Raw genomic sequence first — 15,565 nt, forward strand, 5'->3', positions numbered from 1 at the left:
GCTATGCAGAGACAGACTGCACCGAAACAGCAACTTTGCCACCCAAAGTCTGAAATGACTACGCTTCTACATATACATAGTATGTAGTCACCATCATGAGTGAAATGAAGCCATAGAATATAGCCTTTAAAGAGACACATATAATCTTTTTGAATTCAAAAAATGAGATCAGTTAGATAGGTAAAATTGAACTGATGTATATGTTTTGTTGCTGAGGATTATTTTTAACATAGGACAACTCAGTTGTCCCTCACGATATATTTACACTGAAGACCACAAAAACTTTTATGAACTACGGAATACTTGTCTGTGAGCATTCATTGAGCCCAGCAACACCTGGAAGAACAAGACACTTTACGTAAGCTGAAGAGGAACAATGTTTCTAATTTTTGAATATGTAAATTTTTTAATTATTATCTTTTTTACCTTTTGGAGTTTTTGCTGTAAACTCAGGGTCAAAATAAAACGTATCTTCAGGTCTGCCGGTTGCAGGTTTAAAAGGGGGATGAATTTCTCTCCTGTACAATTTCTGAAGAAAAGGCATAGGCCAGAGTGAATTAAAAAGTTATACGACACCACCAAACACTTAACTAAGAAATCCGCTGAATTAATTTTGAATAAGATACTCACATTCCAATCTATTTTTGAAAAGAATGCATGCCTCTTAATTTCTTCAACTCCATCTGGACCTGCTCCTTTTATAAGGAAGAAAAATGTCTGTGAATTATTTTCTTCTTGGTCAAAAGAATGACTAGCAAAATTATATTTCTTATTTCTTCTGCATTAATTTTAGACGTATGAATACCAGAAATGATAATATTTTGTCAATCATTAGAGGAGCAAACAGGCAAACTATGTTCTTACTTCAAAGCCTATTTTACACAGAAACTGTAAATTTATTTAGTCACTTTAATGATCATTGATGTTATCAATATTATGATCAAATTGAAAATATTCTGCTGAACACTTTACCTAATCTGTTTGCTGGGTTTCTTTTGAAGAGCATTCGCAGAAGACTTTGTGCTTCAGGACTCAAGAACTGGGGCATTCCAAGTTTGGCCCTATAGAACAAAAATAATTAATAGCACACAAACATATTTAGGTAAGAATTAACTCTGCATTCCCCCTGTCCTTTGTCATTCAACAAATCCATATCAAACAAAACAGCATCACTAAGAAATTGCCTTCACACATCAGAAACAGAGCAAAAGTGCTGTCAGTCATGTAAACCTGTAAGTTCTTTTTTTTTTTTCTCTGAGTAGTATAATATTTTCAGTAATGACTCAGGAACTTAAGTAGAGGAAGAGGTGGTAAAAAATGTAGAAAAGAATATTATAGGATAACAGTTTACAAACTTGTAAGTTTTTGTAATATGCTTTGACACACTTTTAAGTCCAGTTATTACCAAATGACACCAAACAAGCAAATCCATTCTGATAGTAAGATAAAAGACATTTTAGAAGGGGTAAGAAAACTACCACAGTATGACACACACCAACAACACCCAAGCAAAACAGGAAACCTAAGCTAGAAGATAGAAACTGAATTAAGGTAGGACAGACCTTACGAAATTAGCAAGTAAAAAAGAGAAGAAAAAAAAAAAAATCACTCCTTCCTTTCTTTTTGCTCTCCCCCAATCCATTTCAAGTATTACTTCCCAACTTGCCAGTGTTGAATTTTTACATTTAAGTTTTTGTAGTTCTGTCATTTAATTTTGTTTTGTAATCCTCACCATATTTTTGTCCTCTCCATTTAACGTTGAGCCTCCATCTGCACACTGTTACTAGGTCCCACTTTTTCTTATGACCATGATAATGGTAAGGATAGACGTAACTCCCTCCTTTACATCTCTCATTCAACCTGTAGCTTGCTTTTTTCCGTAACAATCCATGACACAAGCTTTCTCTGTGTTTCAACCAGAACACACGTTTTGCCTTGTGTTTCAGCTACTTGTAGATGTCCACCTCCGTGTCACTTCAGCAAGTGCATACACGTTGTCATTGATTCACTATTCATGACTTTAAAACTGGAATTTACTAAATTTTCTATTCTATTCCTTTCAGCATTAAAGAGGCTGGGGCGGGGGGAAGTCTGAAGAACTTTGCCTTTCTTTGGGCTCTCCAATAACATCCTACAGGCAGATCAAGACCACCAGTGGAGTGGAGGAACGGGCTGTGGGCCACGCAACGCTTCCCCGATTGCCACGCACCACTAGCAGCTCTGTTCTTACTCATACGCTTTATATACAGCGATTTCACTGCACGTTCACTTGATGTCATTTCCATTCACAGCAAAGTATCACAGAGCTACACAGTAAGAAGGAATCAAGGAACACATTGGCTGCAGAAGCACAATGGTATCATTTACAATGTTATTGAAGGACAGAGCCCAGACAACTAAATATGATAGGACTGCGCTGCAGTGGGTGGAAATCTTTGTCCTATTATAATCCAAACCAGCTCCAACAGTAGGATGCAGCCTGGAGGTTCAGCATGAGAGGTCAACTGCTTAGAAAAATCTAAAACCATGCCAAAAACATAACTGCAATTAATCTTATGGAGAAGTGACTGAATGAACAGAAACAAAATATGTAAAATAAATTCTAGAGGACTGGTATGTACTGCAGCCACAGTGGAATGAATTGGAGGCCCTTGTGCAAAACACAGAGATTAAGACTGTCATTGCTCCGTTTCCATGACAGAGCATCTTTCACAAAATCCTTTACTGGCCACATGACCCAGCAGAAAAGGCAATCACCAGGTCCTCAGAGTTCCTAGGTTATACAACTACATGAGTGACAGCAATTTTTTTTTCTGACATTCCTGATGGACAAAGACAGAATTTTATATGAAGGTATTGCTCTTTAGTAAAGGAGAAAAGATGCTTTAAAAAGTTAACTTTATTGCTGCAAAATATGATTTCTTCAAATTGCACAGTTTCTCAGTTTTAGGTAAAACCCACAAGAATAAACAAAAACTTGTATTGGTAATGTTGTGAGAAATAAAGAGCCCAGAAAAACATATGTTATAAAAAGAATACATTTTCTGTGGATTTTCAGGAACAGAAGGTAAGAAAAGCAATATATCTTAAATGATACACTAAGAAAATATGAATTTGTATGCACACCTGTCCATTTTAAACAGTTTTATGAAAAATTTAAGGAGAACTATAGTACATTTACTAGTATACAGAAAATAAAAAGAAAACATACTGCCATTCTTATGGGGCCAGACAAAAAATGTGAACTTATGAGAAAAGACTTTAAAATATCTTATGTTTTTCAGCTGTTCATATCACCGACAGCAAAACAGATTTATACATAGGTAATAATCGTAAGCGTACAGAACATTAAAACAGAGGTAAAATTGCTTTACTTCATATCACATTTTTTGTGCAGCTCTCTGAAACTAGTAACAATTACAGAGACTAGGAGGTGAGAAAAGAAAGTTGGAAAGGGAATTAGAGATACATGCTCAGATGAAATCTGAAAGTAATTATGAATGCCAATTAACTGGGGAGATGCAAGGAGGATATTCTACATGGCAGCTGAATACAGAAGATTTTTGTAGCAACAGTGGAAAGACCGTTGAGGAACAGAGTGGAGTCACATGCAGGCAGAGGAAAGAAGAGAAAGATGCGACTTGTGAGACATGGATAGAAAAAAAAATGCATGGCTCCTGAAATAAGTGAGGGTACAGTAGAACTATCTCAGACTAGCTTCTTGTAAGTAGGAGGTGGTCAGAAGCAGTTTATGCTTGCTGTGAACAGATAGAACCTTTTAGTTAAAGACATTCAATAATCACAACATGAAGATTTGAATTGGTATGGTGTTGAGGCAGCAGAAGAAACTAGCATCACTAAATACATTTGCAAACATAAGATGAGGAAGAAAAACAAGGGCAAAGAATAACATAACATGTACACATTATGAAAGCAAAAACAAGGAAAAGAATGAGTTTGTTTTCTAGCAGTTTTCACATTCTAATTAGAAAAAATATAAAAGAATTTCATATATTTACTTTTCAAAACAGGCTGTTGGTGCAAAAGAAATGCTGGCTTCAATATATGGGTAGACAAGTGGTAACAGGACTAAGAACAATGATGAACAATGAAGCAGAAAACAAATGAGAAAACTAAAAAAGTCTTACGAGCTTCCACAGGAAAAAAAAAAGGCATTAGTAAAAAAATGAATGGAAACAGAGAAGTGAAACTATGATATGAGGAAACAGAGATGTTTGCACAGCATTAGGCTACAGTCCCAAAAGCGGGACAATTATGTCACAGGTTGTATTAGTTCAGAGAATATGTAGGGGATCAGCAAGGAAAAAAAAAAAGCAGGCCTTCATTAGCAAAAACAAGAACGTTAACTGCATGAAGGAAAGCAATTTCCACAATATAGCTAATGCAAAATCTATACTGGAGATAGCAAAGGGGAAAATTGGAGCTTGGGCAAGTCATAGGAGAGTACATAGGGGAGGATGCACTTTAGCGAATAGAGGAAGTATCAGGGAAGCAAGTTGTTGGCAGCAGCAGTAATATAAAGAAGTAGGGTGAGGAGCTGGTAAGATAAGAGAAGGGGATAAGGAGACAAAATACTTTCTTGAGGAAAAAACCAACCAAAACCAAAAAAGCAAAAAAAAATCCCCCCAAAACAACCTAAACCAAAAAACAAGAAGGAAAAAATGCACAGGTTATCAAAAAGGATAAGAAAGTTAAAAATATTATGGAAATAAGATGGGAAAGATCATATGGTTGGAGAAGTTGTTATTACAGATTAGAGAGCTGCTATGAAATTCTTTGTACCTGGTATGGGGGAGGAATAGAAAGGCAAATTAGATAGGTGGCAAAGGGAATTAATAGTATGGAATAGGGAGTGAGGATTTACCAGTACCTTTGGAAATGAGGGAAGAGTAGAAATTAGATATTGCAGCCCGGAGGGCATCCCTGTAGAATACCTGATGAGATATATAAATAAGAGTGTACTCACTTGAGAATCATAGTCATGGTTTCTTTTCTGTCTTTCCCTTGGAAAGGTAGAGTACCAGTGAGCATTTCAAACTGTATAGAGTAAAACTTTCATCAATTACATTACCTGGACAAAAACTAATTTTTGACAAAACTACTTAGCATCTTAACCTTCCAAAGTTCATGCATGTTAACAATCAAGTCTTTGCAAAACAACTTCTATTGTACAATTTAAATTACTATGAAAATTAAGCAGCCTTTGCCATTTTTAAAGCTGCAAAATATTCTCCTATATCGATACCTTGCTTTACATGCTTTTATCTGAACAATTTAGAATATAGCATTCTGTGTTTCATTTCTGCCTAGAAAGTTTATTCTTGGAAGACTTGATCCATACAACTGTATTTTAGTTTTCAAGGGAGTGGGGAGCAGGGAAAAAGATTCCCCTTTCAAAAGTTAGTGACGATTTCTCCTCATGCAGAAATATTTAAAAAGGTCAAAATTTTTAAACTTGGCATGTACATAGCCTTAATTGGAAAGGGGAAAAAGGTTAGTTGATTGACAAGGACATGCATGATGAAAAGTGGTTACTGTATGCATACAGCAGAAATAAAGCCTGAAGGAACACGTAAGAGCTACACAGTACGTGCATGCACATTCTACAGTGCCTGGTAGTAGGCAACAGACACTGTTAAAATACTGATTTGTTCTGAAAGTGACTGAGTAAAAATGGATAAATATAAAGGCACTTCCATTGGGCTGCAGTATACTGCAGGGATATCGGATCCAAGTGAGGTAGTAAAAGCAGTCTGGCAGCAGTCACAGCAGCCAACACTGAGGCAGAAATCCTGATTTTTGGTTTAAGAATTGCAAAACAACTTAGTTTAATGAAATTTCATGGCATACACTTAAAGCCATCAAAATTAAAATAATTATAAAGGAATCCTCCAAACAGCTTATGCAAACTTAAGTCATCCTGAACACAAGGTATCCTCTCTTTTCTGGTACTACCCAAACATTCAGCCTTCTAAGCATTAAAAATGTACATGGATAACTTGCGTGAATAATGTGTTATTGTAGTATTCTTAGATCTACAATAAGAGCATGAAGTTGCACTAACAGCATTTTTTTAAAACCCTTTCCTATTAAAATAAAATTTTGAATTTCTTACTACCTTATAAAGTATTCGGAGAATAAAAGCTGCTAAGTCTTCTTTACTCTAAATATTATTTTTACATGTATACTTGTATTTAAAATTTTAAATTGAATGTAACTTCAACACTTCTTAAGACAATTGTCAGGAAGATTGAGAGGCATAAGCCAAAACTATAAAAAAAATTCACCTTTTGTTTGTTTATAGTTTAGAATGATCTTCACAAATTGCACTTGCAGAAAAACTTTTTAAAGGTAAATTTGTAGTGCTGCATGTTTCACTTACACTTGCTTGAAATAAAAAGTTTCTTTAGCAAGCTTCTATTTGTCAGAAGCATACACACTTGTATTAACAACTTAGCATACATGTTCTTTGTCCCCCTCAAAAATACTATATTCTAACATCAATAGGCCAATAGTACTTTAAGAATAAGCCAACATTGGCCTTCCGTAGTTATCATCTTTTATTTCAGCAGGACAATACCTCAATAAATGCACAATGCTTCTGAAAACTTTAAATGAATGTTTTTAGATGTCTGACATCTCTTAAAACAGTCACTGTTTTAAAGGACAAATTGGAATGTGCTTCTCAAGGATGGTTTAAACATACCTAGTGTCTAGCAGCAGAAGAAAAGAGGCCAAATGATTTGTTGAGATATCCTTCTAGTCTCCATTTCTATGCTATAACTTCTGTTCAGTCGAGATACTGTGTACTCATACCACACCAACAACCACTTGAATTCTCAATCAACACAGATTCTAATTAAGAATGATTTATGAGTGGATACATACAGATTGTCTATGAAAATTACCATGCAAACTAGAAATGCAAGCAACAAAAATATGTCTTAGAGAAAACTGCACTGTATTCCATATACTAATTTAAACAATTTGCTTTTTAAGGTCGTATTTTTGTATTTTAAGTAGAAGCCAAAGTGTTTAAAAAGCAGTGCACTTAGACTGTGAAAGCTACACCAGTCATGTCTAATATCTTTCAGCGATTTTCAATTTTGACATATGCACTTTATAAGCACAAAATTAAGTTTTCCATCTTTATAAAGTAAAGCTGAAGTTTAACTATGTTTGTGTTATCAACAACAAATATTCTGCAACTACACTGTAATTATCTTTTAATTGACTGTGTTCTTATGGATAAAATGTGCAGTTGTGAGGGGGTGCGTGTGTGCTTGCCTGTCTGGAGAGAGTTTAGTTATCAGGTGCTACTTTTACATAGTCAGTTTTCAGATCACAACAGCATTCCAGACAATTAAAAGGTGACAGGATGACTTATTTTCAGACATGAGTCCTTCTCATACTACAAAGCACATACATTAGTTGTATTGTTACAGTCATATGTATCAGAAGCAGTAAGAAACAAAAACATTTCCTTTAAAAATACAGTTATTTAATCTTTATGCCAAAAATGCACACAAAGATTATAAATATTAAAAGCCATTCAGAGCTCCTAAAATACCAAACATGATTTTTCTTTTCCAAAGCCATATTTGATACACATATTATTTCCCCTGACCCTGCAACTTCACAGAAGTTAATGCCTTGTAGAAACACCGTAAGCAATTGAGCAACTATATCCCATACCAGCTCAGTGCCATTTAGATTATTCTGTTGCGAGAGCAACAGCTGTCATTACTGTAAGTTGTAATTACACTGGAGACTAATTAGAAAGTTATCATTCATTTTTTTCCACTTGAGAATAAATTCAAATTCAAAATTTGGATCTAAATTTCTTCCCTGCCTTGGAAGAGACAGTATTTTTCCTGTATACTTTAGTATTCCTATTAGTCTCCGTAGCACTCAAACTACAACAGATGGACAATATTTCAATTCAACAGTAACAAAAATATGGCGTATTGTTGGTGTTGATATGAGACCTAGTCCATGTTCTTGATCCAAACTCTGTGGTATTGTTATTAATTTCATATAATTTAGACTTTTTTGGTAGTTAGAATTCATTTAAATCTCACCTTAGAGTTTAACATTTGAGTTGTTTCACCAAACTTTGTGAAGCATAGTTTTGCTATTATTTACATTTACCAGAAACCTACCATTAAAACACCAAATGACCACCAGTCTGCACTCTGTGTATGGCCTCGTCTATTAACGACTTCTGGTGCCATATATTCCACTGTTCCACAGAAAGAGTAGGCTTTTTTCTCGTGATCAATTGACTCCTTACTTAAACCAAAATCTGGAAGGGGAAAAAAAAAGTTCTAAATGTAATTTTTTTTTTTAATCACCCACGGTTAATACTTTCACCATAATGTGAAATATGATGCTTATGTCATTCATATATACATCCAAATACACACATGGGAATTACAGAATTCTCCTCCCCTCCATCCATTGTCACAGGTCTATAACATCAGATACACTTGTAAAGCAGATATCTTATTTAAATATTTATAGATTTAATTTATTTCAAACTAATTACATTATTTGCACCACAGCAAAATTACCTATCAGTTAAAATTACTTATTTTACCATATCGCTTTACCAAAAAAAAAAAAAAAAAAGGAAAATGCAAAGATTTTATTATGAACAGAAAAGATCCAAGTGTTGCAATTTCCCTTTATTCACCTGTCAATTTGATATGTCCTTCCTCATCAAGCAGGATGCTAAAAAACAATGAAAAGAATAAAATAAATTAATTAAAATACCTTTTAACTGTTGTTTCAGACAATGTACTGACAACAGTTAGGAATAAGCAGAACAGCATACACAAGGACAAGCAGAATTGAACGTGCATGAAAATGAATCATTAGTAGGAGATATTTTGAAACTATACATTTTCTTTTCCTTCAATTCTTTCTTTTTAAAGATTACGAAACATTATCAACATATCTGGGTTCTATTTAACTACTTGGTTAAATTCAGCACAGTACATAGTAACATTTTTCTTGAACTTTCAGTTTTGGCCATCTGCAGCACGTGTCATTATCCCAACTGTTAAAAATAGAGATATAGTTCTACTTCTGGGCGTTCATTTGTGAATTACTGTTTCAAAGGGTGTTGACCACTTCAAATAACACCAAGTAATAAATATTCACATGTTGTACCAAAGGGGAGGACCCATGGGCTACCTACACTTAGAGCAGGCCTTGTGTTTACTTCACTCACAAAAAAGGCCACACTTCTCTGAGACGCCAGCTATCCTTAACCACCACTGAATGTAATCGCAATTAAAAGCACGCAAAGTGTTCAGGACACCCCCGACACAGCGGACTCAGCTCCTCCGTCCTGCGGAGGAGGCAGGACCCAGCAGGACTTGTCCCTTTCCCCTACCCTTCCCTTTTCCTCCTGGCAGTTTCCACGGTGGGAAACAGGTACAGAGGGAGGTATATAACAGCCTGTGAGAGTTAGTACTATCTCATCCATAACTTGCAAGTAATTTCAACCTTTGATAGGTTTTTTTAAGCAGATACACCCAAGGCTTAAAACCAAGGCTTTTCAATAGGTGTAGACATATACAATTTAGAAAAAAAAAACAAAAAAGAAACTATGGTTGAGGCAGTAGCTATTTAGTCTTCTGACAATTACTGTTTTGCTCTTTTCCTCTTGGAAGTAAGTGTTAGCAAAATAACTGAAGTTCTCTCGCTTTGCTCTTCAAAGATCTTCTTCCACTTGGTAAGCTTATTTTTCCTCACTTTAGAATTACTTAACAGAACACTCCCAAAGTTTAAACATCATCAGTTCCCTGTTCATTTGAAAGTGCAACCCCATGCCAAAAGCCTCCAAATTTCTGATTTGAGTATGAATCTTTCCCTTCTTGTCAGTTAGGGCTGAACATTTTTAAAGTTGTGTCTTTCTTCCAGGAGATGCATAAAAGAACAAGCTATCGTAGTGGAAGTTCCATGGAAGAGCCAGGTTCTGTGATACTTGTTACTCATTTTTGCTCTTTTCCACCAGTACTTTACATGAGACAGTTATCTCTCAGACTTTTCAGGTTCTCCATATAGCCATAACAGAGAAGTGGGATCACCAAGGACATCAGGACTTCAGAGTTATTACAGATTTCCTGGCAATGAGGCAGAGTATGTTAACTATCTGATTAAGCACAAGAGAGGAGACGCACGCATTATATCATCACATAGATTCCCCTTCAGGTAGAGGGTAACACTACAGCATACATTTATATCTGAAAGGCTCAAATGTTCCAGATGATAGCACTGACATTTTCTTCTTTACATCTTCTAAAACTCAAACCCCCAAAATTACTGGAGGAAAGACATTAAGAAGAGACAGAATTCAGTCATTTGAGTGAAACATGGATGACTAATATATTGAGACACAACACCATACCAGAACTGTAGCTTCAAGCTTATTTTAAGTTTTCAGTGTAATTATGTGATCGCCAATATACATAATAAAGCCTATTTCATATTTTCATATTTTCATATTTTACTTTAAATTTTAAACTCCATCCTGCTCTTACTGCAGTGCATTTTAAAAATCAGTGTTGGAAAAAAAGATGTTTGCTGTTAGGCTTTCACATGCAAGGACACAACATTCAACTGTAACTTTGTATGGTGCATTTGTTCTAAGTTTATCTCTAGTTCAGAAATTCTACAATAATGACAAAAACAAAAGGCCAAGAAGACCTCTTCTCCATTGTACACCCTAAACCACCTGGAAAATGAAAGGTAGGAATATTTCAGTATACTCAAAAGTAACATGGATTATAGTACTTGGCATATCACTCTGGAATTAGATGCTCACGGTCTAGTGGAAATGAAATCCAACCTTTTGATTAAAATAACCCACAAGCTTCCCCCACCTCCCTCCCTGTTCAGATTATATGGTAAATTACTGAAGTTTAACAGCTGAAAAGAGAAGTGCATAGGTAGAAGTGCTATAGAAATCAAATTAATACACTGCATTTGCCACAGAGGAGTCTTACTTTTCTGGTTTTAGGTCCCGGTATATTATTCCAAGACTATGTAGATGGTCTAAAGCAAGCGCTAATTCAGCCAGGTAAAATTTAACATCATCTTCTGTGAACATCACCTGAAAAAGAAAACCAATGTATTTTACATGCAAAATCTGTAAAGCTTACACCAGCCCCAACTAAACAATGGTAACAGTGGTTTTGTAGAATGGTTATTCATAACACTTGAACTCATTTCTACACAAAACCCTAGAAATTCCGATTTCTTGGTTAGACAAAAACTAGGATTTTATAATCAATACTATTTCACAGTACATACTTGAGAAAGAGTTTCTGAAGCCAATATATTATTCTTTCTGCAAAACTGAGATTATTTGCTTCTGATTGTTCAAGAGAACAGACAGGCACGTTGTAGTGGGACTGAAAAATTTTGGGAAGCATTTAAAGAATGTGACTACCTCTTTGTTAGATATGACCATTTCATTTCCAGACAACAAATGGACTAAAGAAGTCCAAATGCCTGAATTTCATCTACAAAGGCAGAGAGACAAGAGCAGCATACGCCTCTTGGTTTTGAGCAGGCTGCCTCTAAGTACTATGAGAAAGAAGTTACAGTGATGGTAAAAACCCCCAAGGTGCAGCCTGAGAGGTAACTCCAGAACAGGTAGATCAAAGAGTAAACTAAGGAAATAGCCTATATAAGAGCACAGGTAAGATCTCAGGTAGCAATCCCACATTTTCTGTTAGGAAGATAAACTAACCCCTGTTTACAGTCAATGAAATGAACATGTCCCAATTATACCAACAACTGTTGTGATCCACTGACAGAAAACATTACAATTAAGCCTTTCTGAGAATTTAGAAAAAAGTAAATATAAAAAAAAATAAATCCTACATTTGGTTCTACCTCAGCTACTGCTCAGCTTTACTTTTTTTTTTTTTTTTTTTTTTTAGAATTTAAGACTAGTATCTTTAGATACAGCATATGGACCTGGAAAAATGAACAGCAAATGGGGAGGACAGATGAACATTATTTTAAGCAAGAGTTAAGAATGGAGAATATAATATATTTTCCCCTTAGTAGTTTAAAGAGAGAAAGTGATATCGAAGCTTGTACAAAAGGTTGTTGCTGATGTTACTTCTACAAAAGAGCCAATATTTAGTACTGGCACATTCAGGAAGGGAAATCTCTATAAGAAACATTTAAAAGCTCAAATAATGGAAGATCCCACGAGGATGATAATACACCCACACTACGTTCTTTAAAAACATTGCACGGAATTCATCTCTCCTAACCTTAAACATCTGCAGTGTAGACATCTAGCTCTGAATTAATCACTTTTCCCTTTGTAGCCAATGGGGAAAAAGCAGGAACTTTTAGGCTGCGGTTCATCTGATCTATTTTAAAATCACATGAATCAATATAAGGATGACATTAATTGCAGCAAGCATGCCCATTTCACTCCATCAGTTATAAACAATTAGCTTATATTCAGGTACCTGTAATGAGTATTTCTTACCTAACCATATTAATCTTGTAAAATTTGAGTGGCTCAAGATGAAAAAGTCATCAGCAGTAAAGCAATATACATTCTTTCTTGGGAATCAGGAAAGAACTACGGATCTTAAGAAACAGGTATCTTAGTTTTAGAGTTCTAATAACTTTCTACTTATCTGTGGCAAAACAAACTAAAAGAAGCAACTCGAAACAGATGGCTTCACTGAATTAAATGTAATAATTTATGTGGTCAGCACAGAAATGGTGATATATCTATACACAAAACGCATTGCATTTTACTCTCTTCTTAATAACCATATAGCTTTTTAGTGGTGACCCAACTGTCCCAGGTACTCTGTAGCAAGGGAAAATGGAAGGCAGCTACAATTACAAGTTCTGGCTACCAGATATATGTTGGATATATTTATATCTCTATCCTACCATATATTTGTTGGAAGTTTTTGAACATGAGTGATGGCCAAAAAAAATTAAATCCAATATATGAAATGTTAGCATTTATTTTAGGAGTTATAATCAAATTAATGTGAAGTAATCAAACTTTTCAAGATCATTATTTTATATATCTACACAGAGATATCACCAGCACAACAGAAACAAAGTGTTCATGTTTGGAAAATTACTAAGTGGAATACAATTCTGGCTTTTAAAATATTTATAAATAATGTAGTTTTGCTTTCATATGTAAATAATTAAAACAAACAAAAAAATCTGTCTGACACTAAATTCTGGATATTAAAACCAGGCATAAATCAGTTATTTTGAATACAACTACTTTATATAAATCCATGCTCTTTCTGAGACTCATCTTCAAACATGGTAGCAATAGGAAAAGAAAATTGTGCAAGGTGTAAAAAGCAGCACAGAAAGACTGCTTGTCTAAGCCTTTTTTCAGAAACAATGTATATTACCAACAGCAGTTTAATGAATTGACTACTTTGTGCAAAAAACCTACTTGGTTAAAAAGAGATATTCAAAATTTTATTCAATGAAAATTGAATTTAAAAAGTAAACTCTCCTAATATAGGCAATTTATAAAAAAGTTTACCTCTTTGGATAAACGTGTAAACAAGTCTCCTCCCCTGAGAAAATCCAAAATAAGATATAGCTTCCCTTCTGTTTGAAAAGCTGAAAAGATCAATTAAAAAAATTAAACATAATCTAATTTTACCCATGATCAGAAGAATAACATACCCAATAATTCACCCTTGTTTTCATTATCAAAATGAATTCTTCTTTTTTCTCCTTTGTGCAAAAAAATTATTTAAATGAATTAAGTAACTGTTCCTCTATCATGGACCAAGTAACTCCCATGCCATGTGAAAGCAAAGCAAGTCACCAATGGAATTTCTAAAAAAAATAAACTATACTTAGGTTAGTCATCATTTCATTCCAGATTTTGGAAGTAAAAAGCCTAGATTTAAAAGGGCAAATTAGTAACTAATGCACATATTCTAAAAACTCTGGAAACTCAACTTAAAATGGAGATCTAGTCTCATTTGCAAAAGTGTGACAAGAAAAATAGTGAAAACTACTTTATTTAAGTCACATCAGAGAGTGATAGAGATTTGAGATTTGAACTAGAGGAAAAACTGGATCCTAAAAGAAAACTATAAACTGAAAAAAAATGAACAACAGAAAACTGTGCTCTACCTTTTTTCAGTTTACTTTCTGCATGACATGTTAAGAGTACTGATTTCCTCCCCCCTCCACATGAATATATTTTTACGGCTGCCCGTACTATTAAAATTAAAAGGCATATTCCCACCAGTTTTGATGCAACTGGAAGTAATGCCATTGCATATGTTTTCTATAGAGTAAATAAATCAAGAATAAGAAATAATTTTAAAAAAAGTCAATGACATATACAAAAGGTAAGAGGTTTTGGAAAAGAATGGCTAGACATAAATAGATAACTGCTTTTTAGTAACACAAGGGGCTACAGACTCTCAGTCTTCTAAAGATTTAACACTTTGGATCGTTAGCCATGTCCTTACTTTGCATGAGAATTACTACACAGCAAGTCTTTGCACAATCAGTATTTAGATAGCACACTAATTTTCTATGATTATCTGAACCACTAAGCAAATACTAGGTACTATCTTGACAAGCACCCATTTTTGCGACAGAAAAATGAATTTTTCTGCAACTCACCATAATGTAACTTGACAATAAAAGGATGGTTAACTTCTACTAGGATATCACGTTCCATTTTTGTCCGAACCCGATCTCGAACTACACAGAACATAAGCAAGATTAAAAAAAGAGAATTTACATTATGAACCTGTATTTTTCCTATGTTTCCTGATGTACTTCACATTGTATCCTGTAGTATTACAACTGTATGCAGGTCACTATACTTTACACAGAAGAGATTTGAGAAAGAATTTATTTCACAGTGCAGAGTTTTCTGATGAATCTCTTCATGCATTTCAATTTGCTTCAGTTTCTGCTATTGGCAAAATCTGACATTGGGTAAATAAATTGAACAAAAGCACATGAGAACACATAACCACCCTTCAGTCTGCCCTATTCTTAGTTAACCTTTTAAACAGTAGAGCGAAACTACCACAGCTATATGTAGAACACATAGGCATTTTCTCTACTGTTGAAAAGTAGGGAGAATTAGAGTTATAGCAAAACAAACTTATAAATAAAATTATACTATCATAAAGATGCTTATATTGGTTTAAATCATTCAAATAACTTGCACTATTAAGATATTAAATACTTCCACAATTTGGAAGGGAAATTTTTTTAATGTAGTGTGTACTTCAGACAATCTTTTTAATTTTAAAAAGGTTTACTGAGAGTAAACACGCGCACGGAGAAGCGTATCAGACACCCAAAGCAGTTACGGCTCAAGCTGCCTGTGCTGTCCCACCGTGGTGGCTCAGAATGGGACACGTATCTGCTCCTGTAGCACTACAGGTTAAACGAAACGAGCATCACGTGCAGATGCCCTGCAGACGGGGCTGGCAATCCATGGATACAGGCAGGACGGTCAGCCCAGCACGGCACCTGC

General features: G+C 34.8%; 1 protein-coding gene across 3 annotated transcripts in view; it reads right to left on the reverse strand.

Moving 5' to 3' along the window:
* RPS6KA3 (ribosomal protein S6 kinase, 90kDa, polypeptide 3) overlaps nt 1-15,565 on the reverse strand; it is a 64,704-nt gene that overhangs the window by 20,973 nt on the left and 28,166 nt on the right. For all 3 annotated transcript variants that reach the window (XM_010571268.1, XM_010571269.1, XM_010571266.1), the window contains exons 4-12: nt 14,695-14,775; nt 13,589-13,668; nt 11,037-11,143; nt 8,717-8,754; nt 8,184-8,326; nt 4,988-5,058; nt 973-1,061; nt 631-695; nt 427-529 (exon numbers count right to left, since the gene is read on the reverse strand). In XM_010571268.1, the coding sequence (XP_010569570.1) occupies nt 427-529; nt 631-695; nt 973-1,061; nt 4,988-5,058; nt 8,184-8,326; nt 8,717-8,754; nt 11,037-11,143; nt 13,589-13,668; nt 14,695-14,775 (777 nt within the window). The remainder of the gene's footprint in view (nt 1-426; nt 530-630; nt 696-972; nt 1,062-4,987; nt 5,059-8,183; nt 8,327-8,716; nt 8,755-11,036; nt 11,144-13,588; nt 13,669-14,694; nt 14,776-15,565) is intronic.

Source organism: Haliaeetus leucocephalus, unplaced genomic scaffold (genome assembly GCF_000737465.1).
Source record: "Haliaeetus leucocephalus isolate CR32 unplaced genomic scaffold, Haliaeetus_leucocephalus-4.0 Scaffold317, whole genome shotgun sequence".
NCBI classification, from domain to species: Eukaryota; Metazoa; Chordata; class Aves; order Accipitriformes; family Accipitridae; genus Haliaeetus; species Haliaeetus leucocephalus.